The 27,815-nt window shown below is 33.2% G+C and overlaps 1 protein-coding gene across 2 annotated transcripts in view; it reads right to left on the bottom strand.

Annotated features, from left to right (window-relative positions):
* LOC119067171 (sodium/calcium exchanger 1) overlaps window positions 1-27,815 on the bottom strand; it is a 96,958-nt gene that overhangs the window by 23,573 nt on the left and 45,570 nt on the right. The window contains exons 3-4 of one of the 2 annotated variants that reach the window (XM_037169984.1): window positions 20,819-20,910; window positions 9,900-10,045 (exon numbers count right to left, since the gene is read on the bottom strand). In XM_037169984.1, the coding sequence (XP_037025879.1) occupies window positions 9,900-10,045; window positions 20,819-20,910 (238 nt within the window). The remainder of the gene's footprint in view (window positions 1-9,899; window positions 10,046-20,818; window positions 20,911-27,815) is intronic. The other variant, XM_037169985.1, reaches the window with a different exon arrangement.

Here is a 27,815-nt window from a genome sequence, read left to right as displayed (position 1 = left end):
AGTGTAACACTCGTGAAAAATCTGATTTCTCTACAAAAAAAGAAATCCCATTTCAAAAGCTGCTTCCAAGTCAAATACACCACAACACAAAAGGTAAATGAACACAAAACCATTGCAATAATTTATTGTTTGCTATTCTTTTTGACCATTTCAATAGTTGTCAAACCGAAACCATTTGTCACAATCTAACATAACAAAGACATGACATGGGTAAAAGGATTCCATCTATCATATTTGACAAGACTATATTAGGTTGGGGTTAATGTCTAGTGTATATCCAGAGATTTCTATTAAATTTTGAAATTGATGGAATGATGCAACATGTGTCATAATATACTTACGATATTAACTTTGTTCAGTGTATTGTATGTTAGATGATAAATACGATAAAAAATGGGTAGTTGAATTGATTCTGTCAAATTTGAAAATTCATTGCAGAGTCTTCAACAAATTTACACATTAGACGGTTGGGCAATGAAAATTTAATAAATAAACTTTGTATAGAAGCCGTTACACCGGTTAGATTTTCTTTTCGGCATATCTTTCAAGCCTGGAAAATAGGTTTTCAAAAGCCTTTCGGGACACATTGCGAGATATACAGCTCACAAGTGGTATGATGAAGTTTTCTTAGCCAAGTGGTTGGCTAAAGAATAAATGGCTCTAGACTGGAATGCGTTTCTATATCAATCAAATCAATTGAAAGATCTTGAATATCACGAGATTTTCCATAACGATTTTCAAAAACGTTTTCACTAGCTGTTTACCTCTCATGTTTGAGTGACAATGAATGTCGTTTCTTAAAGAGAAGCTGAGAATAAACAACAATATTGTATAAATCTATTAATTTATTCCTAAGGCTGAATACTCACGGGCAATTTAAATTGTCGATTCAAGTAATTCTCAATGTTCAAAGTTTATAGATTGTCATTCCAGCAAAAATCAGCGATGGCACTTCTGACCTCCAAAATTTAAAAAAGGAATCATTTGTTAACAAATTGAAAATTTCGATCAAGCTGTCCATGAAAATATTGCTCTTACAAAGTGATGTAGACCGACTTGCCGACATGTCAACCAGTGACAGTGCTGAGAAATATTGCTTGAAGTGCGTTGCGATTGGGAAATTTATCAATAGTCAACAGCACTCAAATTATTTTACTCGTAAAACTCTACAGAAATGAGAATGAATCATTTCCACGGGGTGCTACCGTAAGGAAGAAACTTCTACATCGATTTTAAGTGGTAAACATTGGTTTCATTCTACTATACAAGTTTATATGTAATGCTACTACAGATATAAGGCTTCTCTTAGCTGGTCAAATGTGTGTCCAAGTTGTCCTTGTCCTTCGTTGTGAAACCATCAAAGGAATCGAAGTTTTGTGAAGATGCCCTAAACCGATCTATGAACGACTCATGTATTAATCATGAAAGAAAAGACACACAATTGAGAGCTTTATGTGCTGAAAGGTACACTACACTTCGCTATTTTCATTTTATAAAAAAAAAAAATAACGAAACACTCGAACAAATTATTGGTCTCTTGAATTCACAATGTGAAATATTTTATTCGTAAAAATATACTCCACTCATCGACATGTAATTGACTAAACCATTATTATCGCAAAGATATAAGAACCCTTCAGTTGCCGAGCACCTTCTTCTTATTCTTTTTCCATAGTTGAATAGCATTGATTTATGTATTATGTGAAGCTGCTCCGTCGAATGAGATATTTTCTTTTCGTCTTCGTCGATATATTAAAGCTTCCAAGTTATATATATCTTGCGATGCATAATTCATGAGCTTATATATGAGGAAATATATCCTTTTCGTCGGAAATGGTTTCACCAAACATTTTTTAAATCATTAGACTTTAAAAAATAAATTATTTATGCTTTTATTCCAATAACACGAAAGTTAAAGAGAACAGAAAAAAAAAACTTGTAAAATTGGAAATGTAAACAGTATCAAAGTCGAGGTATATAAGTTGTGTTCACAGCGGATGTAATGTGTTGCTCAGGTTGTAACTTTAACCATATATCATTTTGCTGATATTGCATGTTAGATAAAGTTTTTGTTTTCGTTTCGTTGTTTTCGTTTTTGTTTATCGGAAAACGTTTGTAAATTGTGCATTTGTACATACCCAGACCAGTGTTTTGGCATTTAACAATCTAAATGAAATTTCTAACAATTTTTAGTTTCATTGTCGTCTGGATTATAAAAACTTTGTATCTCTGTGTGTATATAACTCTATTGAAGCGGAATTAAATTGAAAACATTTCGTGCGTAAATTTGATTCATCATTTCTTTAGAAGATTTGACGAGGATACAGTCATATTCGTTCAAAAAGGATTAAGTGTTTTGTTTTGCTAGCATTAGACCATTATGAACGCCCACATTTCAGACGATCTAATGTATCATTTTATGTGGTAAAATATACCATACCCAGAAGTTTAGTTATCGCAGAAAGTACGGATGTAACTCAAAATCAGAGGAAAGTGTTGGACCTTGAAAATTGTTTGTTTGTTCCCTCTAGTTGTGTGATCAGGGATTATCCCAAGGATTGTGAGATACTTTAAGTCAATTTTGCCAACTAGTTAGTAAATGGGGTTGTTTTGCGTACTAGATGTGAGATTTCCGATAAGAGCGAAACGAGTTTGGCTTGCACATCGTGTGCGTAAGACAACCACAATTAATAACGCGTTAGCAACAAAATCACCACAAATTAACACAATTTTAGTCATAAGATTCATTATTTTCATGTAAAAACACATTGGCACCCATAACTAGCACCATACTACACATACATGAAGCACATACTGCACTACCTGTAGGGATCTGTTAAGAGGCACTGGTTGTTTGCTGAAAAGCATACATTTGGGCGTTTTTTAAATGCTGGATTTTAATTTTTTTTTAATATTTTCGATTGTAGCAGTTTGACCAGTCCTGAGAAAACTGAGCAGTTTATGAAAATTTCGTTAACTGTTCACGTTTCTCAAAGCCGGCGTAACGACTACAACCAAAACAAATTTTTGTTTAAAGCTACCACATTCATGGTCGTCATTGCGGTCTCACCTAAGTGATAAGAAAGAACTTGCACTCACACGGAAAATATGGTGCAATCTAAATCGGCTGAGGTCAGGTCATGGTAACTGCAATGGTAACTTACATTGGTGAAGACTCGAAACTAGAGATTTGAGAAAGTACTGTTGTATATTGTAGTATGTAACCACCGACAATGGTTGATTATTGGAAACCACAAAAGCTTCGAAAGAAATTCGGTTCCATGAAAATGTTGAAAGGAAAACTGATAAATAATTGCGAATTTTTCATTCGTCTATCTTGTTCGCACGCTTGTTCGAAGAAAAATGGCATTGCTGTTAGTTCTGTTATAAACGGAAACGCTAAGACGACGCTATGCTATACTTAGAGACGCAGAAGATAGTTTCCTCGCTTCAGCGTAATGGTACAGTCTAATAATTATGCAATCAAAGTTAATCGTAGGTCGGGATTAATCAACATTTACGAAAAGACGTTGCATAAAACATGGTATACTGTTTCATAAAACGTTGTACTCGTTGTCGAGTTATTTCATTTATGCTAAAGCGTCAGCACTAGCACTTTACTTTATGTTTTATCTTAATGGAATTCAATAAAGTTCGGGTGTGTGTGTGTGTGTGTGTGTATAACGTTCCTGTTAAAATTAAACGGAATTTGGTGCTGATCCGAGGATTTGTTTTCTTTTGGATGGGAAGTACCGAACACCGCTGGCTCTGCACAGACTGAGCTCTCTCTCTCTCTCTCTCTCGTGTATGTAAATTGTATCAGTTCTACGTATGTTAAAATCAATTTGTCACCAGCCGGGAAATGTATTTGTTTTTCTCAATCAATTTACCTAACAGCACTTTTCTGTACAATACAAATCCCCAACACATTTAACTTTTTATTAACAAAACTCACGTTATATTGCCATTGATGATAATCCCTAGAGGTGGTTGAAACACTACGTCAACTTGATACATGTTTTCTTCTATAAATGGTAACCATACGACAGAGAAATGTGTCAGTTTAGTTTTATTTATGCATACATTTATTTAAGTTAGAATTAAATTTGAAGCTTGTCCTATACACTTCTGAAATTATATGGTCTTACTCTGTTCGTGTGTATATTCTTTTTCGCCATCTCGGTGTGTAGCCCGGTTTCTTAAAGAAATTTATTGTGGGTAAAATGAAAAATGAGAAGTGTACTTATTTCGGCATATTATTTTAGGCAACATGTCACCAAAAATTCTAATAAATTCTTGAGATGTAACAAATTGTACGTCATAAAAACAGCTCTAAGTGCAAATACATTTTTTTCCCTTGCTTGCGTAGAGACAGAACGAATATTTCACCATTTTCCTAATATTTCCAAACGACCAGCAACAATGAAACTAGGTTTAATGAAAGTGAATATTTGATCAGCAGATAAGCTCATTTCACTGTTAGAGGAAAGTCACACACAGCTTCATTCATAATAAAACGATTTGACGGTTTCTTGTTGCAGTACGAACGAGTTGAGTTTGTTGATGATGATTGATATAAATATTTGCTGTGTGTATTTTCAACAGCACCTCGCATATATACAATAATCTTAATCAAATGATTTACGAATTTATATGTTTATAGCTGAAACTTTTAACAAACCGAAAAAGCTTCAACATAAATTCATGATGTAGCTAAGTTGGAAATGTAATTACTGTCTGTATAAGTAACAAATTTCTAGCTAAGTCGAACTTAAACAAAAGCAAACACATATATTGTACAATATGCAATTTAAATCACAAATTGTTGACAACACTTAATGAATATCCATGTTAATACAGGATGTATAACTTTAAAATTGGAGTTAAAAAAAAGAAACAGGAAAAAGGTAATCTTTATCGTGAACTACTGTACAGACGTCGATTGAATAAAAATTATTTTCTCAAAGTGTGGGTTCAATTGCGGTTCAGAGTTGCTTTTTAACATAACACATACCGCTCTGAGTTTGTGTGAATTGTGGAAAAATTTGATCAGAATTGAATTGGTATTTATTTGGACTTAATCGACGTTTTTGTGTAACTGTTCAACTGGAAAACTCAATGCGCGGTACATTAACCGTTCTCACCAGTTACGTATAGTGCTGATATAAAATGAAGACATAAACTCTGCAAAAATGTTTTTTCAAATAAACCTAACTAAATATTACCGATACCGAAAATCTAAAAAATTTTCTTAATTATAATTTATTTAAATAAAGAAAAGAATACAAATTCACATTAATAGTACGATTGTGCTCTGAGCATTAGGGTCGGTCGATTTTTGAAAAATTGCAAGTCGTGCTTCTGGACCCAGCTGATTCAACTCAGCTTAGTCCCCCGATAATTTTAAGATCAACAGTTTTTTTTTAATGTCATATGCTTTGCCCAAGACGATTTTTTAGATAAATTTTGAGTTTCAGAAAGATTCGGTACTCTTAATCATCAGATTGTGTGAATTTTTTTTTCTTTTTTCCTTTTAATATTTAAGTTAAGGTTAAAGGAATACAGCAAAACTAAAAAATATAAAAATTCGATCAAAGCCAAATTTTCCAGAGTAAAAAAAGTTCATGGAAGTCGGTTTTTTCAGATTTTTTTAACTTTGATACTATTAAATCAGGAGTAAATGTAGATGGTTTTGTTGAGAAATTTGGCTCACTTCAAAGGGAAATAAAGAGTGATTCTAGAACACAAAAGTTTTTCACTGTCAGTTACCTAATGTTGGTGAGACTGGCGCAAGTCAATGTTGGTGTGTTAATGAAAAAAAAAAATTGTCTAAAACAATTAGTAAAATATGACTACCACATCAAAACACCATGCGCTGTCTACATATATTGTGTTTACACATGAGTATGACCTTTCCCGTTAGAATTGACGCTGTCGACGCTATGCAAAATGAAAAAAAGTTAATGGTTTGTTCGGACGAAGAAAGAACATCAAAACTTCAACATCTGTGCATAGTAGTTATGGTACTTTGCACATAGTCGGAACCAAACGGTACGAATATTTCTTGAGGTCATCTGCTTTCGGCAAGCACGACTAGAATAAGTGTTGAGAACTGACTAGTATTTTCTTATGTAACGGAATGTTTGGTAAAAATATTGAAGTAATAGATTTTAGAATTCAATTTCTCTTATAATTTCATTTCAACGTCTAAGTTCTAGATTATTCCAGTAACTAGGGTGGTTGTGCTGGGACAATTACCTTTTTTTTCGACTTTGATCAGGTATTATAAAAATATAAGCAGCTATATCGGATTGACTGTATTTTTCTTAACAAAAAAATCTAATTGAGATTCGATGGATCTGCCTAATTGATATATTTGTTTCTAAATTATTTTTAATTACAACTTTTGTGTGCTCGAACACGAAAACCCAATCGTCGGACACTTTGAAATTAGTTAAGAGTTAATTATTACAATGAATAATAAAAGTCGTGTTTGAGTGAAAATTACATTAAATTGAACATTTACAATTCATAAAAACGATTGCACAGTGCAATATAAATAATTTAAAACTAGAAAATCGATGTGTTTTGATCACTTTTCATCCTAATTTTCCTAACATAACTTTTAGCCCTGTGTGGTGATGTTGTTGCATTAATTAAAGAAAGAAAATGTGTCTAGTGAATCGAAAACTACGATGAACCGATGGTAAATACTTCAAATTATTTTTCCAAAATACTAAACCACAATAATTTCTTGTTATTTTGAAGTTAATTTAATTTAACTGTCCAACTGTCCGAGCACTGGTACGTGTCCGAGGATTGGTACAACCACCCTATTACTTATAAAAAATATTGAAGTAAGAGATTTTGTTTTCTTAAACAAGTTTTGAGGCTTTAGCGATAAGAGTTACCGCTTAAGATTGTTTGTGCTGTATGTTTTGACTCATTCAACAAAAACAAGTAGTCTATATTTACGAAAGAAAAACTGTGCCAACTATGATTTCATCAGACTCCGAATGTTTTCTATGTTTGTGCCAGAATCAGTGCTGTATTTCAAAATAACATTTATTTAATCCTAAATTTGTACCTGTACATGACACAAATTCCACCCATGGAGTGGCTTCTATTCTTAACAAAAATTACCCTACTCTATTTATCCAGAACCATTGAAACTGGCCTGATTCAGGAGAATCAGGGGAAAACATTATTTTTTATTCTTATTCGAAAGAAGATAATAAATCTCGTCCAATGCTTGGGTTGACGGCAATGTACCGAGAATAGAAGCTGAATTTTCACGTTGAATCCTTTTTTCCTTTTTATCCTTTAATCGAGAAATTTAAATTTTCGTCATTTCGATTTTGTGATGGATGTCTTTTTCGCATTAGTGCGTTTAAGTGATTCTGACGATTTTTAAAAAAATATTTTTGCATCAAAGTACAAAAAATCGGTTTCGTCTTACGCACACGCCATCGGCTCATATTTCCGATCCCACACCAAAAAACAGCACTTCAATGATTGTATCGAAAGTAGTCATTATTTGTTTCTGTCATTTTATGTTTATTTTATTTACCATTTGTATTAAGCATGCAATGAAAACACTTCAAAAAAAATATATTTTTTTAGAAATAATTCTACGAAGAGCTGAGCTTAGGTTGAGTTTATTGCTATAAAACTCACATCTCTGCATAATCTTCAAACGACAATATTATAATGCGTATTATATTTCTCCTCATTCACTCCTCGCACTCATTCGCAACCGTCGTTATCCTAACCCAAGCATGTATTTCATGACTTCTTTACAAAACCACACCACCGACAAACACCGTGTTCATCGGAACAATCGATGCGAACTTTATTTTTCTATGGCATTTTCGGCTGTTGTCTGTTGTGGATGTGTATCGGCATAATGGTACAGATCGCAGATATAGAAGAGGTGTATTGTTACTTAGTAACACGTAAATGTTTTCATATTTTATGTGTTGACGGCAACAACTGTACATAATGCGAAACATATACAATGTATACTATAAGTAAGTCATCAAGAAAACAAAATCTCAAAAGATGAAAAGCTACACCAGGCGATATTTATCTTCGTTTTTCATTCCTTTTGTGATCTTTATACATAGAATCCACTAGAAGGTATTAGATGTAGATGTATGTTATTTATGATGGAATATATTCTCAATATCGAAGCGTTACCTGATAAAGGAATTGAGAATGTAGCTAAAATTAATAATCCCATGAGGTTTAGGATTGATAAAAGGAAGTAGAAAAAGATATGAAAAATCATTGCGCTGTGTAACGCAATTAGACGGTGTATGTGTAATTAGAAAGGCTGATGTGATGATACATAGGTTCATTTGATCATCATTGAAGAAATTATGCAATCTGTGACAAGTTGTAACAGTAACTACACTAAACTGAATATAAATAGGGCGCTAATTATGTGCTCTTGATTGTATAAACGATGAGTCATTGAATTGTCTGTCCGTATATGTAATAATCTTTTTTGTGACACTGATGGTTTGTTGGTTGTATGTGTATCCAGAGTGCCCCGTCTAGAATCTAGGCCACTAGTTTAGGGGATATTTAACTCAGTAGCTCGTCTGCACAGTGTGCCAGTTCGAAACCGGCTGAATTGGTTTGGGTCTGCAGCAGTTGAGTGATGATTCACAAATTTGACTAATAGTTTTGATCAATATCGTAGATCCTGTCCATCATGATATAAAATGAAATTTAGAACAGACGACCCCTTTTGGAGCTTCTCTAATTTTGCGCTTACTAAGTTTAAGCACAATCCTTGCACGCTAGGAATTAGTGCGGAAAATAGACAATCGCAATCAACTCTTTTACAATCAAACTTTTTTTTATTTTATTTGTGTCTCGTCTCAACGATAGACCACACGAGAAACAAATTATGTATCGAATTGCCCATATATCTTTGATACGATAAATTTTCGCTCGCAACTGAGCGCCATAAAGTAATCACAGCAACAATTACAATCATTTGTTATTTTCTCGTGACGTAGGGACGTATCAACCGATTTTCTGGAGTCATATTCTCCTCCCACTCAGGTGATACTTTTACGAGTGGAACCCAATATTAATCAAACTTGGTTTCGGTTCGTTTTATTGATTACAATGGGTTGCTTTTATTGATTATGTCGATGTTGAATTTCCATAAATTTTTGACTGTACAAACAATTAATTTTTTACTCGACATATTTTTACCCAAACATATTTGAATCATTTGGTTCGGCTTAATTATATTTTCTGCCCTATAAACATTGATCTTTATTCGTTACAATCATATAAATCAATGTCAAAAGCTCCGATAATATTACCATAAACAATAACGTATAGAATCGTCGGTAATTCACTAACATAAACAATGGAAATATTTAATTACTGGTGTTGTGATATGGATATGAATTGTACCGGTATAACATTATTCGAAACATAAATTTTAATTAGATTATGCTAAATACCAAGCACATTGTTATTAATTAATAGCACAGCATTTCATAACGATATTTAAGTATATAGACGGATGCTTTTTTGTTTATTACGAACAAAAACTGAAACAAAACAGAATTGCTCGTCTAATTCAATGCTAAGAAATTACTGGCGCAAAGTATGAAAAAATATTTCAGACAGGTGTACAGGTTTTCTTTTTCGGTATTACGGCTACATTTACGCTACTTTAATAGGGAATCGGGTTACAAATATACTCTAGGCGAATCGAGTGGGTGAAATTTACCGCATCACTAATTTGTGCAATGTTAAATACCTACCCCGACAACATGCTTTTGTGTGCAAATTATGATAAAATTAATTGAAAAAAATATCACTTTATGAAAGGTCAAGAGAAGGAAATTCATTCAATAATCCGCAATTACCTTAAATTCTTTACTCTCTTTAATTCTAAGCTGTGCCCTCGTATTTTCACCGGATTTAGGCCGTCCAAGTAATGCCATTTTGTCGTATTCTGTTAGGTCTTCTGGTGCTTTCGATTCTGCCTCCGTTATCGCATTGGCTAATTCGTCTAGTGATTTGTGAAGAGAAAATTTGTATTAAGTCAATATTCATTGTAAATGAAAATTCTATTGATGGAAAGGAAAACTAAGTCAATACGAAGGATCAAGTAGAACCGTTACCACATAAGAATTAACAGCCAACAAAAACTGCGTTCAAATTTAATACTCGAAGTAGTAGATTTTGCACTTACATAGAAACATAAAAACAATCTAGTCAAAATCTAGTACTTCAGGCCACCTATTGTTGATGTTAGTGATAAAAAAACCAATCAGAAAAACATTCTAACGCAATTTTGTTGATCACAGAGTTCGGTTCGACTTGATAAATGAAATAACAGAAAAAATGCTAAGATGTTAGTCTCAACTGAAATATAAATTGATTAAACTATAAAATAAAGTTAGCTTACTATTAGCGAAAAATAGCGCAAACTCATAATTTTCTAGCACGTCTGTAGTAATCTTTCTAGTAATCTGAATTTTAGACGCAATGGTAACCAATTATTTTGTGTCTCACAAGTTATGTTTAATACAAATTCCATTTAAACTTCAGATTACGTCATGGTACAACCAACGTCATTTTTCAATAAACTACACCCTAGGCCGAGCTAAGCGATTACCAATAACACAGAACATTTAGAATTCGAAAAATTAGGATAAGTCAAAGTCTGTCTGTCACCTTTCCTTTTTTGTTTTGATTTTTGTTGTTCTTGTAATTGAATGCATAACTCGTAAAGCTACGTTTCTACGGTTCATTAATTATGATGAGTAAAACAGGGCCTATTTTTGGGAAATCGATTTTCCACAATTTGCCTTAATTTGCCAAAATTTGCTAAGATTTTCCGAAATTTGCCAAATTTGCTAATGGCAAATTCTAGCAAGTATTGGAAAATTTTGGCAAATTTCGGAAAATTTTAGCTTTAGGAAATCAATTTCTCAAAAATAGGCCCTGGAGTAAAGTCGACGTTGTTTATTTATTGTAAACGTCAAACGAGCCCAACTCATTCTCCTAGTTGGGGTTCTCTTATAATGAACGGCCCAGTATAGGAAAACATAATAATAAAACTAAAGAAGTACAAGATTTGGTATCAAACATTACGCGATACTTAAAACAAAGTGGCCGTTTGTAAAAGACTAAAGCAAAAAAAACGATACCTCAGTATTTGCAACACGTAGACTATGCCTGTAGGTTATTACCCAATTATTTTTTAATTAAATTTACAAATAAAAATTCGTGCCGATTGAATGGATAAACTTTTCGTTTAAAAAAATTCTCTCAAACAAAATCCCAAGGCATCAATTTAGTCTCAAAAGTACACCTTCAATAAAGAAAATAGTTTCCAATTGCGGTTCTGTCATGTCAAAAGAGATAAACAACAGCGAAATGAACTAATTCAGTTAAGACATTCTAATAAATTCAATCAAAAACTAAATGAAAATTAACTGAAAAATATAAAAGTTTGGTACATGATCAGGTCGTAGAAGAACAAAACTCCCTTGAGCACAACAAACTAAGTACATAAAAGCATTTCCCCTTTATATATAAGTAGCATAGAGACGAGAATGTTTTTGTTTATGTTGGGTTGAGGGCAAATTGTGCCGTAAAACGGAGGCCTATCAACTATGTTCACATTGTAGAAAAAGACAACAGAAAAACCTATATCTACACCGTACTCTTGTTAGTACTACGCTTTTCGCTGTACTTGAGAGCATTATATTCTTTCATTGTAGAAAAGTATACATAACATCCTCGAAAAGAGTCGTAAATAAAAATAGCTTAAAAGCGATAATTGACCGGATCAATCAGAAAGCTCGCAAGATGTTTCCTAACGACGTAAGGCCTATTTTTTCCGCTCCCCATTTTTTTTAAACTGCGAAAGTTCTCAATTAAATTTATATCAAAACTGTGCGGTTGTGTCCCAATACCTGAAATGAAAATTGTGATCAGCGCATACCACGGGCCTGACACTTTTCACGCTATTCTTCATTTTTTAAATTCTGCTATTCATAGCGTGTTCAGCCCATGGCGCATACGTTCTCAGAGCCAACATAACGTGCATCTCTGCTACAGAGTTGATGACATTTCTTCTGACACATACATGACATGCGAGCCTGAACAGTTACAGCTATTTTTGTGGATGTATTTCAGGCGTATATACCATATATAATAGATAACCATGGGTATAGGATTAATAAACAACAAAATGGGAAAAGGAGTACTCATGAAAAAGATTCGCAGGCGGTGTGGTTCATTTGAAAAACCAAATAACACTCAGCATCCTATTTATAATATATGATGTGGACCTAAACGGTACCAGCTTTAAATCACAATTTTTTTATTTTGAAGAAAATGTAAATTGCACGACTCATGCACGCAAGAGGAAAGTATACTAAGTACATACACACAATACACTCTCGAACCCTTTTATATTTTCACTTGCAGGAATTGTCATGAATTTTTTATCATCACCTAATAAACAGTTTAATGTCCGCGAGGGTATTGTGTGTCTCGGCTTTCATACCAGTTATGCCGTTAATGCAAAAGGTATTTAAAGTGAAGAAATTTTTTTTAGAGAGATATTTCTTTATGCTTTCGTGCAGATTATGATATTGTTGTTGGAAGCGAAAAATTAATTTCGAAAAAATGGTTTTATTGTGAGAAATGAATTCGTTTAATAGTTTTTTATTACCTACTACTTCATTCTGTAGCACAAAACGGAACAAAGGCGAACAACTGGGTATACTGTTGAAGAGCTATGGATTCATTTTGAATTTCAGGATGTTTTTTTTTTTTGTTGGAATGGAACTTGGACCATCAAGGATGCAACATATAGATAAATGTAAATCGTTGAAAAAAAATTCAAATGAATTTTTCCGCAGGTAAGCATTCAAAGACCAACTTTTCCATTGGAATTTATAATTAATTAATTGATGAATTGATTTTCGCTTAAATACATTACAATCTGTGGGTATGACTGGGTATCAACTCGAACAAGTTTGTATAGGATGTTCTAATTAAATTTTTAATTTGATAACCCAATTAATTTTGGTGAATGGTTGTGCCCATGTACCAAACGGATAAAAAATTGTACATTTGAATGTAACACGTGAAGTTCTCCATTCTTTTTTTCTATGCCAATTTCCAATATATGTTTAAAATAGGGATGTATGTTTGTTATGTATACAGAATTATATTTCGGTAAAAGAAAAAAAATCTATAAATACTGCCGGATTCGGCAAAAAAAAAATGTTACATGGTACATCAGGTCTATTAATAATCGAACAGATTACACAGCTATCGGGATCAGTCCATTTTTCTTTCGTAACTTTTTCTTGTTTGTTATTCTTTTAACTCGCAAATTTGTCATAACTATTAAATGCCACGATTTTTTTTATAGAAATCTAAATCTTATCTAAATGTTTACCCAAATGGTTCAAACCTAACATTGTGTGTCATGGCCCCACAAAGGCTCAGTGTCATGACGCAAGTCGAATAAAATAAAGAAAAATGGAGGCAGACGATATGCGGCCGCAGCACACAGCAAAAGTAGATCATCGCACATTTGTGTGCATTACTACATCAAGAACAACTAAGCCGATTAAAACTGAAAGACATTTTGGAAAAACATTCATCAAGGGTAACACTCGAAAGAGACTCAACGAAAGTTTTCAATAAATTGTAATTTGGCACAAATGGCATTCCAACTGTAAAAGGGTAAAGGGTACATCAAAGGGAATCTAAACTCGAAATGCTTCTAAAATTGTCGTGACGTAAAAGTGCAATATGCAGCGATGTCAATTGTTTTATAGAGTAATAGCATGTGGACTTGCGGTATATTTTTATTGTCAAGAGATTTTCGCCTCACACAAGTCATATACACCTATATATTACGCTACCACTCAATGTGTGTATAATAATCGAAAGTATATTAAGGAACGGTGCTGAGTTTAGGTAAGACGTACAACATATATACACAAATTGGATTGAAATTAGCTTATCCCACAAAATCCAGCAAAAGGTTGCATTTACACAGTACGTTAGGGTAAATGGCATATACTTAGATAAAATGAACTTCCGCATCTATATTTGCATTCAGTAGAGAAATGAATGAAAAAAAATTGAATCGAAAATCGATTCGACACAGTCGCAGGAGGAATTATTTGAATTTTAAATATAGACGAGATACGTGAAAACTACACTGTGAAATATCAATTAGATTGTATGGATTTCGTCGGAGATTAGTCAATTTATATACATTTACCTATAACATCTACTACATGACGTCAGACAAAATTAAAATTTCAATTAAATTCTTTCCATTGCGTTATTGTCACCATTCTGTGCTGTGTCAGTTTGGTACTCGAACTTTCCAGATAATAATTTGCACCGGGGTTGCTCAACGTGTCATTATTATCTACTGTGTCATGCAATCTAAACTAAAAGTTTGATAGAAACCGTTGCATTGTTAGATTCCACTGCAATTAATTAAAGTTTTCCAAACTAATTGTGAGGAAAATAAGAGCCAAATAGAACAAAAATGGGGCGGTATGTATGTACATAGATTGCTGTCACAACAGACGACATTTAATTGATAAAATCTGGTAAAGATGAAGGGAAACGTGAGATTCAGATCTGTATGGACATAACATTTGTGTACCGCGCCAAGACGTTTCACTTAACCATCGGACTCCACATATATGCATAATAATTCTCTCATCTTTGAGCAGGCATTTTGGACACTTCTCTCTCACACACGTTCTTTTATGTTACATTTTTCCGATCAATTTTTATTCGCTCCGACCAAAACAAAAATTGATTGATTGGAATATAAACACAGATGGTGCCATTATGTGGCAATAATGTTAACAAATAAAGCTAAATTGACTTTAACAACAACATTCGGATACATATATTTTATGGGAATTGTTTTATATTAATGTTTCAATCAGCGGTGTCTTGGACACATTTCACGACTCGTTAGTCTACCGGTTATTGATGCAACGTTGCTACACGCATTTTACATAAACGGTAAGAACATTATTGCCTCATAACGATGCAATCTGTTAGTGAGTGTTTGACGAAATATCTTGTACATCTTTTGTTTTTGCTATGCGTATAAGAGAACACTAGCCAGAGCTGATCGCTCATTTTTTGCCGTCGTTGTCGATTACAGACGAATAAATTTCTATAAAAAATACTATTCAGCACACTTAAATTAAGCATTTTCGTGTCTCCTATCACTCTATTTTTCAATTTTATTTCAAATTAATGACAAAAGAGAGCAATCAGATAAACGAAGTAGTCAAAATTACTTAACTAGAAGAATAATTCAAAAATTACACTTCAGGTCTATGTTGTTGGCTCGTTTTCGCTTATTTAATAAAATAGAGTACACACTTGTCACTATCAGTCTCTGCAAGCCTCGACTTCTTCGTGACAAGTGTGTTTTCCATAGGGTCGAAAGTGGCTTATTGCACACCAAGGGTTTAAAAAAATGGTTTTGGTTGCTACACTAGAGGTGGAATCTCGTGCCCATACATTTTCGATTTTACATTTTCAATATTTCCATAAACTAAAAATTGGAAATGGATGCGAACTCGATTTTGGGCACTTTTCGAGTAACAGAAAATTGGAAACGGATGCGAACTCGATTTTGGACTCTTTTCTATAAACTGAAAATTAGAAATGAGTGCGAACTGGATTTTGGACACTTTTTCAAAAACTGAAAATTGGAAACGGGTGTGAGCTCGATTTTGGACACCTTATGACTTTATTCGTTCTCAGGAAATTCATCCTTTTATGAAATGCAAAGAAAAGACATTTTACATGCTACATGCGTCGAAAAACCGTACTTTTCATGTTTCAAGCACTTCTTTCGACGTCCTCAGCATGTAAAATCCATTACATAACTCGAAATGAAAATGAAATGTTTCGTTTTCGTCTGTTTATTGACCTCGGCTACGCCTCGGATCAACAAATTTCACACGAAAACCCTACTTTTCATCTTTTTACCCCTAGTTATGTAAAATACTATTAATCGTTCTAAGAGAATTCATCCTTTTACGAAATGTACTATAAAGGCGTTTTGTTCGTTCTTGGGAAATTCATCCTTTTACGAATGTGTCCAAAATTGAGTTCTCGCCCTTTTCCAATTTTTCTTTAAATTTCTCAGCCCTAAAACGAGACTTTTCATTTTTATCTCGAGTTGTGTAATGGATTTTACATGCTGAGGGCGTCAAAAGTAGTGCTTGAAACATGAAAAGTTTACGGTTTTCGACGCATGTAGCATGTAAACTACATTACAAAACTCGGGATAAAAGTTAAAATGTCTCGTTTCCGTTTGGTTACTGACCTCGGCTTCACCTGGGATCAACAAAAATCACACAAAAACTCTACTTTTCATCTTTTTATCCCTAGTCATATAAAAGTGATAAAAAATAGAAAAGTCCAGTTTTCGTGTGAAGTTTCGGCCCCGCCTCGGATCAACAATCACACGAGACTTTTCAATTTTTATACAGAGTTTTATTTGTTCTGATCTCCCAAACCAATTATTTTGTTTTCCCCAGTGATGTAATTCGCCACTTTCGACACTAGGGAAACAAAAGTATGTAAAATGCTTAATTTTATGTGTGTAAAACAGTAAATTGCAATGCATTGCTTTCGGTTTTGATACCTTTTTTGTTAATTGTATGCCGTGTTCGTTTAGGCGAATTATGTAGACGTGCTTGTAAAATCTACAAAATAAACAATGTTCCGACTCTCCTAATTCAAAAATCCTCAAATGTTTTAATTAAACTAATTTGTACCAAATCTAGCTGTTACAAGCAAACGATTTTAAGCAAAATTCACACAAAAACATAGTATAGCAAATCCAGCAACTACACCAAAAAACAGGAACATAAAAAATTAAGCCATCAAATATAATAAAATGTGACAAACAAACAAAAAAAAACTTTTTGCATTTTTTTGTTTAATTGTTTTGCTTTTTACTTACAAATTAAACCATTCATTTACAACATAAATTTATGCACATTTATAGAAGGAGAACGAAATGATTGTCCGTTTTATTTCAAATTGTTTTATTGTTGGCAAAACAATTAGATAGAACATTCGAAAGCAAGCCGACGACGACATCATTATTTATCGTTTGTTTTCATATTTTTTTTGTTTTTTATTTTATTTTATTTTTCATTGCCATGAATGTCGGTTGTGAAGATGAAGTTAGATTGGAAGCAATAGAATAGAAAGAGAGAGAGAAAAAAATTAATCAATTCATTAGGGACTTCACTTATTTAACTGTTTTACAATTTATTGCAATTCTATCAACAAAAAAAAACTTTAAAAATCCCCATTATTGTATACCGACAAAAGCCACATTTAAAAGCTTAGAGCGTATTTCTGTTAGTCACACACAACGCCTGTTACAGAGGTTTGTTTTAGTGATAGTGCAATTTCTGACTCCAGTTTTATGCGGCAACGTTCTGTTGTTACTCATGTGTATAATATAGTAGTACATGTGTGATACATATATTGTGCAATGTGCATACAGTGACCAGCATTCTGGTGTACGTAAAAGTCTGCTTTTTGGATATCTTAAATTTTAAAATTATTTATGAATGCCATTTTATTACCCGTCCATGTTTTTGTTCATTTATTTTGTTCCGTATCATACGTTACCATACCAAGCGCTCTAAATTTGATCTCATTTTATTTTTATTTTTTTTGGCGAAAAACATAAATTGAAAAACGCGGTCACTGTTCGACAAGGAATAACTCATCGAGACTGCGTGACTTAAAGGCTGTCTATAAATTACGTTCAGGGAAATGACTCAAATATGGCTAGTTGTTAATTCAAAATGGACGAAAATGAAGAGGGGAAGGATATGGTCAGAAGGACAGTAAAACCTGCGTTGGCGGATAAGAAGAATTCTCCCGTTCCATTTGTATTTCAAATTCTGGATAGATGCTCTATTAAGGCGTTAAACGAGTCTAATTTTTAACGGCTACCCAAAAAGACCTTTTTTATCCTTCTTTAGGACTCTTTAAAGGTGGGAGCGAGTTTTGTGAACTTGGACAATTGTGAGGGACGTGAGCTCCAAACTGCACCAAAATCAGTCGCTTAGCTCATCATTTTGTTATTGTCGTGACAGTATTGGACAAAAAACCAGAAGTAATAAAGAGATGTAACTACCAGTTTTATACATCTAGAAGATATGGGCATGAATGATGTCGACATCACATTTAAGTTTTTATTTTAGTTTAAAAGTATATGTCTGTGTGTTTCGTACTGCTGGTTCAAAAGGAAAATGGAGAAACCAGCCAAGCGAAGAAATCCTTTCAGTTTGAATCTTACGACGATATATATACTCGTTAAGTTACAATAAACCGTATATCAGACAGCTAGTTAAAATGTCTTCTAATACACTGCAATTATAAAGTGACCTAACCAAGCGTAATGACAAAATTAACATTTAATCGTGATTATATATACGAACCCAACCCCGTCGTCTAATCGTAAGATTTATGTAAATAATCTCTAAACCGTATCTTTTGTGGAAATTAAAACGAAATTAAACGAAACTCTGATTTACTCACTCGAAATGAAAGGTTCACTTTAACCTGGTAAATTGAATAGAACCATAAACTATTTACGAATTGTTTCTCGTATTGCCTGCATCACAGCAATAAAAATTGTCAAAGCTCGTTATCCTTAAAAGCAAATATAAACACGAAACCGGAACGAAAACGGAAAAACTTAGTTAATGACAAGTGGATGTATAATACTATATAGACGTAGCCAGAATATGAACGTTCAATCAATAATTTTTGCGTGTGCACTTTTTCTGCTGTTGAAAAGCACGAAAAATGTTTGTAACGTTTTGATGAAATGCTGACAATTACTGCACGCGGTACTTTTACGACGAAAAAGTAACAATGTTGTAATTAACTAGTGTGTACGTAGGGTGTGTGACTTATTCTCTGTTGCATCTAATGATGACCAACAATGTTGTTTGTTGTATTGAACATCTATAGTATTGATTGACCAGAACATGGTTCGAACATTTTTACAACTTTTTCTGAGTTTGAAAAACACTATGAAATCGTCGGGCATTGTACGGTAAATTGAATAGTTACAATTGACAGAATGCGACTGCGTAAGAAATTTGAGGGTCAGTTAAAATTGCCAATAAGTTGAGCTACAGGTGACTCCATTGAAATTTAGACTTGAATTTGTCTCAGCTGTTTTCCAGACGGTTCAACTGGTACTACTTGTTTATAATGGTAACTAGTTTGTGACATGCACGCACGTTATAGTGGTAAACCCTTATAAAGACATATATAATATGACAGTTATGTTTCTATTAGTAGATTAGCTGCAACAAAAATGTCTAAATTTCGTTGGCGTCTCCTGTATTTCATTCGCTTGATGCTTCTATCGCAAATATTTTTTTTTTTCAGATGAAGTGAATTGTCTTATTCCATATAAATGGTCTATACTGCTGTTTTTTTTGTAATAAACAGACAACCTGGACAACATCCTGAAAAACTCGGTGATCGTTTTGAGCGAAATAAGACGATTGAAAATATTAAGGTGAAAGCATGGACAACATAGAACATTAATTTTTATTCTGAGTTATAAACAGAATTTTTATCGCTGCACCTCTCACAACTTTTTTCCTAGCAGTTAAAGTTCTCTTTCGGGTTTTTATTGTGAGTATGACATACTACGTAATGGTTTGGAAATTTTTATTTGTCTTGTGTGGTTGTGTCTTTCGCTGGAGCTGCATCTCTCACAAGACTCCAAACCAATACTTATGTAGAGTAAGGTTTTCGACACATGTAGCAAGTAAATTGAAAATTGTAATTTGTCTTGTCGTGATTATATCTGATTGCATTGTATGATTCAGCTTACGATTGTCAATCTGTTTTCGATTAAGTTTTGTGTAGATTATTGTTTTATTTATATGTAATCACAGAAACACACTCCAAGTTGAATTGATCGCTGCATAACTCGACACATCATTTTCGATAAATTTTTGCCATATAATAGAGTTAGAAAAAGTATTTATTGAAAGGCTACAAATAATAAGTGTTTGTTAATCACCTTTATTACGATAACAAGTGTACTTTGCAATTTAACGAGTTCGTTTGAGTTCAAAACAAAAATAAATTTTCCACGAAAATTGTACACCCCAGCGTCAACACACCATTCAAAAAATAATAATTTTCTGTTTCATGAAAACCATGATGGCTGTTGGCTGTGTACATTTTCCACTTTAATATTTTTTCGGTTCTTCATGGAATTTTGTTCGTTTTTCACACGGAACACTTCACATGAAAAGATAAGACGGAATATAAATTATGTTTGAAGTACCCGAAGCAAGTCAAATAACATGACACTCTTGCAGCTTCCCATTAAATTGCATTTCACTGAAAATTGTTAGAACCGAACAGAATATATATCCCGTCTAAATATTTGACTTTAAGTTTACCGTTTACTATAAGAAGCTTTTTATCTCTACCGTAGATAGTTTACGTGATTTTGTGTAAATTAAAAATTGAAAGTTCACGGTGGGGAAAATAAAATTTACATTCATGTGATTTATAGTACATTGATAACACAACCAGCACACATAAAAAAAAACTTTCTATTCGTGAAATGTTTCCAAACGAAAATAAATTGTGTGTGTAAAATTCTAAGTGATTATCACAAAAGCATTTTTTTTTTAAATCTTTCTAATTCTAAATTTTAATCAAGCAAACATAAAATAAATTAATTTACCTCCAACCATTTGAGGTTCGCCAAGATTAACGTATAATAGAACATCTTTTTCGTAACTGCCTTCCTCCAGGACGGTTAGTTCAATAACTTTTCTGCAAAGAGGAGAAAAACAAAATCACAAAGAGAGTTATTAAAAAAGTTGCGTTGTAACATTCAAAAATTTTGTATTTTAATTGAAAAGTATTTCGGAATAACCAAAGTATTTGATTTTCATAATTTTTCTAATTTTTTTTTTTGTTTCTTATTTCGTCTGTGCAAAGTGATACCATACGTCCGTTGTTGTCTTTTTTTGTAATGTTAAGGAAGATAAAAACTTTGCACGAACTATGAATCTTCAAAGTTTATGTATTTTATTATATCGCTCCCTTTGCTCCGTCCTGTTTAAACACACCAAAAATTTTTTTCACATTCTGCATCATGGTAAATGACTAGCAATTTTGTGTTTTAGCATTAAGTTATAATGAATGAATTTCGTAGGAATGAGACATTATCGTTGTTTACGTAGCATAAAAATTATAAATGATGTTGAATCGCTTGTAATAGGGTAAATTAATTAAAAAGGTTGTGTAGCAACAGCTTTTGCATTGTATCAATTTTTCACCTACCCCGAGACATTTTTATCAAAATTAATGCTTCGTAGAGTTCTTTAGGGAATTTAATACAAAAGCCATTTAATAACTAGAGATTTTGCAAAAGAAAAAAAAACTTGAGATTTTACAAGGTCATGCTGATTTTGCTATGGATACGCGCGTTGGCGTTCTGCAATGCGTTCACCACATTTAATGGGGGTGTAATATGATTTGATGTGATTTGATAATATAAAAAAATTTAATACCAGAACAACGCAAATACATTGAGCTTATAATTCCAGTTGAAACTTGAAAATAACAAGCACATGAAGCTTTCGTTAAGCTAACTGGAATTATAGGTCGTTGGTCCGCATCTTGTGGAGACACGTAGCGATGGCTTAGAAAGTAATTTTATGGATCAGTTAAAATTTCTTCGGCTTAAGTAGTCGACACGCTTGCGCAACGTCGTCGGTATTACCATGATTGGAATTGATTGACTGTGATTTACAATGTCACATGACCCGCTTTTCGTATATTTCCAGTGGATTGTCATTTCTAGTTTCGCTAGTTTTGAGCCAAGATTGAAAATGTTCTGTACAAACAAAAATCCAGATGTACCAGATAATAGTCGGTTACAGACTCTCGTTCGATTTGATTTTTACTCTTTCATCCTACTGTTTGTTCAGAGTTGTCGTCAGTAATTTCTTCCCATGTTTTATTTGACTATAACCTGTTTACGACCCATTTATTGATTTAAAACACCGGAAATATTCTGTATTTGTATGCTAATAATTTGAAACAGAATACGATGACCGAACATAAAATGGTTCGTTCATTTCTTGTAGTGTGACACGAAGTTTTTTTTTCGATCATAATGTATACCACGCCTTTCCAAAAGTATCAGATTTCGATGAAAATAATTGTTTCGGGTTTCATAATATCTAAAATCACATTGTTCACCTTTGAGTTTACCAAAGTCTACATAATGAAAAATAAATTGGCGCACAAGTGTATTTGTGTAGGAGCGGACGCCAATAGAAACTTTGAAGTGACTCCAATACACGGGGGATAGACGAAAAAAGTAAATAAAATTCAAAATTCTATTATTCACTCTTCATACATTGAGAAATCATCTATGTATTCGAGGAGTTAATTCTATTAACAATTTATAGAACAGCACTCCCTTCATTTACCTGGAAAAATTTTATTATAAAACAAGCAACGTATAAAACACCATGATAGCGTCGTATTACAGTCGGAATCAACAATACATTGCACATTGTTCAAATGAATATCAAATCTTATCGAATTTTCGAGTACTGAAATGAAAGTAGAAATTGGGTGGGTTGTGTGAATGGAGAAAATTTTTGCAGTATGCAGTGCAGGTTTCGTGTAGTCGAAATTTTAAAATGAAAAATTATTTTCAACAGTTCGGTAATTGAGTTAAGACATGAAGGAAAGTGAAAGACGACTCTCCTTAGCTGAGAAAATTCGAATTACATTTCTTTAAACAATACTACCGTACAACGCATAAAAACCTTAGAGAGGCGAATTTGTGAGAGAAAACAATTTAGACAAACATATTCTTCTTCATTACTTGTAATTACAGTACTAAGACAAAGGTTTAAATGAAAACAAAGAATTTTTGTGCGAGTCAAATTAAGGCATGGAAATATTCGACCACTTGCTTATTTCAATGTAATTAAACGATTTTTGAAAAATTGCCAAAAATCGATTTTGTGGCCGATTTTTGCGATCGATAGCGTTACGGAAAGCTTGAAGCTTTCTCTTCAATTTTGCTGAAGTCGTAGAAGACCCTTCAAAGCTACATCCAGCGATACCGACCCCCATCCTAAACTCTACAAAATGGAAGATTTTTTTTTCGCAAACTATAAGTTAGTTGAAAAGTATACCTGCAGAAGCATATAATAACTTTTTGAGTTATACATGTGTAGATAGGTCACTTCCTATAACCTCAAGCCACTGGACAGTTCCCTAGGTATTCCTAGCTCTAGAACTGTGGAATTTCAGGAGCTTCCGTCTGATTTTTGAGGACTTTTCTAGGACTTCTTACACAACTGATGTGTATATAAGTCAGTTCCTATAAATTCAAGCCACTGGACAGTTCCCTAGGTATTCCAAGATCTAGAATTATGGATTATATTACTTTCCATCTGAATTTTCCTATGTCAATTCCACAGTTCTAGAGCTAGGAATACCTAGGGAACTGTCCAGTTGCTTGAATTTATATGAAATGACTTATATACACCTCAGTTATGTAAGAAGTCTTAGAAAAGTCCTCAAAAACCAGACGGAACTTCCCGAAATTCCACAGTTCTATTTTTTTTCTAATGGCTTTATTTCACTCATATACACATGAAAACAATGAAATCTTGAGGCCGATTACTTGCTAAAACCTCTTAGAATCCAGAAATTCAAGCATCAAACGTTGAACCAATTATTGCTTCGCAAGACGACTTGAATCTTCTACGATCCAAATGATCTAGTTTCTTCGAATGATGAAGTTAAATCTTTGACCATTTGGAGGATCAGCGGAATCGATGATTTTTAATGATAATTCAGGAAAACTTAATTTGGTACAGCATCCAATCATGATTGCTACTCCTTCAGCATTTTTATTTATGCGATTTTACTCAGATGTTATAAATTTAAATTGAATAATATCGCGGAGCAAAATTTTTCACGTCTTTTTTTTTTAAAGGCTACTCTAATTTCTAGAGCTAGGAATACCTAGGGAACTGTCCAGTGGCTTGAATTTATAGGAAGTGACCTATCTACACATGTATAACTCAAAAAGTGATGATATCCTTCTGCAAGTATACTTTTCAAAAAAAACATCTTCCATTTTGTAGAGTCCAGGATGGGGGTCGGTATCGCTGGATGTAGCCTTGAAGCGTCTTCTACGTCTTCAGCAAAATTGAAGAGAAAGCTTCAAGCTTTCCGTAATTTTTGGCAATTTTTCTAAAATCGTTTAATTACACTGAAATACGCAAGTGATCGAATATTTACGGTCGGTAGTGTATTTCGTCACACCCTTAGCGAAAGTTCAATAATAGTACATATAATATGATAGTAGAACCTGTTATTTTTCTCTTGAAAATGGGAATTAATAGCGATTCAATGAAGAAAAAATGGAAAAATCTCAATCCTATGGTAGACATCATACCAAGCAAAATCATACATTAAAATTGTAGCATAAGTGGCATAATGATGGTATGCATCTTTCTAAAACTATGAATAATTCTCAGAGCGCACCCGAATAGCATCTGGTTTAAGATATAATGAATCAGTACATCATTCAAGTACATGAACATTCAGATATAGATGTTGAATGGAGACGATATACAACAAGTAGATATATTCGTGACTCAAAATGCTTTACAAGTTCAAGTAGGAAAGTTGAAGTAGCTGCTGAATTATCAAATTATGCAATTAATCGTATCGTAGTTGTTGCTCCTGTTTCTATTAAAAAGTTTTCATTGTTCGCCATTTAAATTCGAGTCGAGAGTAAGAAGTTTCAAACTTACATTTTAGTTCATGGATACATTTTCTTTTCAGAGAACTATTATGCTTCATATAACATCTTTAAGTTATCCTACCCACGGAATATGATTTTTGTTGTTGTTGTTATTTTATCGAAGAGTATATGATAAACCCAAGTTGTATTTTGAAATGTCATTGAAGAAATACGAAACCCATAAATTTATTTCATTTGAATAATTCATTGTCTTGTTCAATATTACGGTTTTTTTCTCTGTGTTCCTTTCGTTCGGGAAATTTATTTACATATTCATCCAAGATCCTGTACACAAAACATACAAAACTCAATATATTCGGCACAAAAATGACAACGAACCAAAAAAAAAAAAGAAAGGAAAAGAAGCTCCTCCGAAAGCAACGTTACGGAATTTAATTCCGTCTACCGATATATACGAAGTTAAAGCAAGTCAAACGTAAAAACCAATATACAATTTGGGACATCAACAGAAAATATTCGAACCAAATTTACAAAAAAAAGATGTCTGAAGATGTCAGATGATTGTGTTATCGATTTTGTGAAATGTAATTTGTACAAACAATTTTCGGTACCAGAGTTCAAACACACATATATCGAAAATAAGTGTACAGATCACATTTGCCAACAAAAAACAAATTCTTCCGTTTTGGTTTTTTTTAAGCTAAATTGATTTTTTCAAAAAATTTGTAATCCCCGTCAGGTGTATAGTATACTAGGTCTGATACTAGGTCAAGGGTATATAGTCAAAAATTCGTTTACAAAATTTTTCCACCGAAAATTTATTAGAAAAAAATGTAAATTTTCATGTCATGGGGAATTGTGATTTATAGCAAGCACAAAGCAGGGAGCTCTGTTAGTCTCCTCATACTACTGATGTATGCATGTCTTAATCATTTTTGGCGAAAATCTTTCCGTATACTTTCGGTGGGATATTATAATACGCATCGTAAAATATGTGCGTGTGTGTGTGTGTGTGGTGGGTTTGGGAAATGTAAATATGACATACAACATTATGAATGGAACGGCTGTGAACTTCAGTGCTTGATTTGAATGTTTATTACTCAAACAAAACCACCACCGAGAATAATGAAGGTGGTGAATGTACTTTGGCTTTTGAATTTTACAACGCCATAAATACCCCATATAATGGACTAGTCGAGATTCTTATTGTTTTGACGCTGAGCTGAATGAAAACCTGTCAGTAAATGTTTCTTTTATCCGATAAATGGTATTATGCGTAAAGGAAGTTAAAATATAAAACCAAAATTATATTCCGTAAAATGTTTTGGAAAATCTACTTCAAAAACTTTCTCAGATTTTTTTGTTATAACCAACCTGTCTCGAACAGATTTCTTTCCCATAATTGGCAATTAAAATTGGATTTCACTGGTCAGAAAAAAAGCTCTCTGATCTTGGCTGTGATAAATGAACATTAATTTATGCGAATTTTCGATTTTGTTGATACTTTTTTAGCTCATAACTAGAGGGATGAAAAGTTGATAAGTCCAGTTTTTGAGCGACTTTTATTGGTCCGAGCAGAATTGTGTAAAGACAAGCTGAGTGTGTGGAAAGGAGAAAATTAAGGTTTTCCAAGCATGTAGAAAATTCCTCCTATAACGACATTTTAATGCTGTGTAAGTAGACTACTCATTTTGTCATTTTGATCTTGTTAAGCTCATTGACCCGTCTAGTAATGATTCAATGTCAGCAATTACAACACTATTGATGTGTAAATTCTCACCACGGTGTGCCTGAACTAAATTTAATCAACATTTTTTGCCCCTTTGATTTCTCTTCGTATTTCACTTTTTTGGCTCATAACAAACAACTTTTGTTCGAAGAGTAGAGGAGCGCAGCGGGCCCTTTTCGAAATAATGTAAAAAAAATTATGCGTATTTCATCGATTTCCATACATTTTCACGAGGTACCTAGGTACTGAAAGTGGGGAAAATAAATCTCCTCATATATGCAATCTGTTGATTGAATATTGTTTGTGGACACAGATTAAACATTTTTGTGTATGGTGACAGCAATGGAAAATGTATAGATTTCGAAATAACTGCCGTTGAAGTAGACATTTTTCATGTTTTTTTTAACGTTCAGAACATGTTTGAGGCCGGTTTTATACCAAATTTATACATTTCCCATTGGGGTCACCGCACAAAAAAATGTTTAATTTGTGTCCACAAACAATATTCAATCAACAGATTTCACATATGAGGAGATTTATTTTCGCTAATTCCACGTACCTCTTAAAAATGTACGTAAATCGATGAAACACAACTAATTTCTTACATTATTTCGAAAAGCGGCCGCTGCGCCACTCTACCCTTCGAGCAAAAATGGTTTGTTATGACCTAAAAAAGTGGAATACGAATAGAAATCAGAGGTGCAACATTGTTTGATTAAATTTGGTTCAGGCACACCGTGTCACATCATATGAGACCAATTTCCAGCCATCATAAACAATGATGAACTGAACAAATCAACCGAACTTACAACGATATACACATACAGGACAAAATATATCATAGATTTTCAGTCATTTCAGCCGTATGTACGATATTCCAATACAATTCTAACTCCCAATTTTGCCTAGTTTAATAACATAACACACCCATGTCACGCACAAAATAGTTAAAGAGATGTCGTCGGTTTTTCGTTGCTACTTCTGCTTGTGTTATTTCGTCTTCATTTTTTTATATCTTAGAGAATAAGAAAAGAAAGGACTGTATTTGGACATTGTGTTTATACACATATATCAAAACCGATGGTTTTCAGTGATGATGGGCAAAATTAAGGACATAATAATACTACTTTGATATATATATATAAAAGAATACATCTGAGTATGTGCGTACACAATGTATAGATGTGGACATTCCAGGCC

The sequence above is a fragment of the Bradysia coprophila genome (genome assembly GCF_014529535.1).
Source record: "Bradysia coprophila strain Holo2 chromosome X unlocalized genomic scaffold, BU_Bcop_v1 contig_12, whole genome shotgun sequence".
Lineage (NCBI taxonomy): Eukaryota > Metazoa > Arthropoda > Insecta > Diptera > Sciaridae > Bradysia > Bradysia coprophila.
This window is presented reverse-complemented; position numbering and strand designations above follow the sequence as displayed.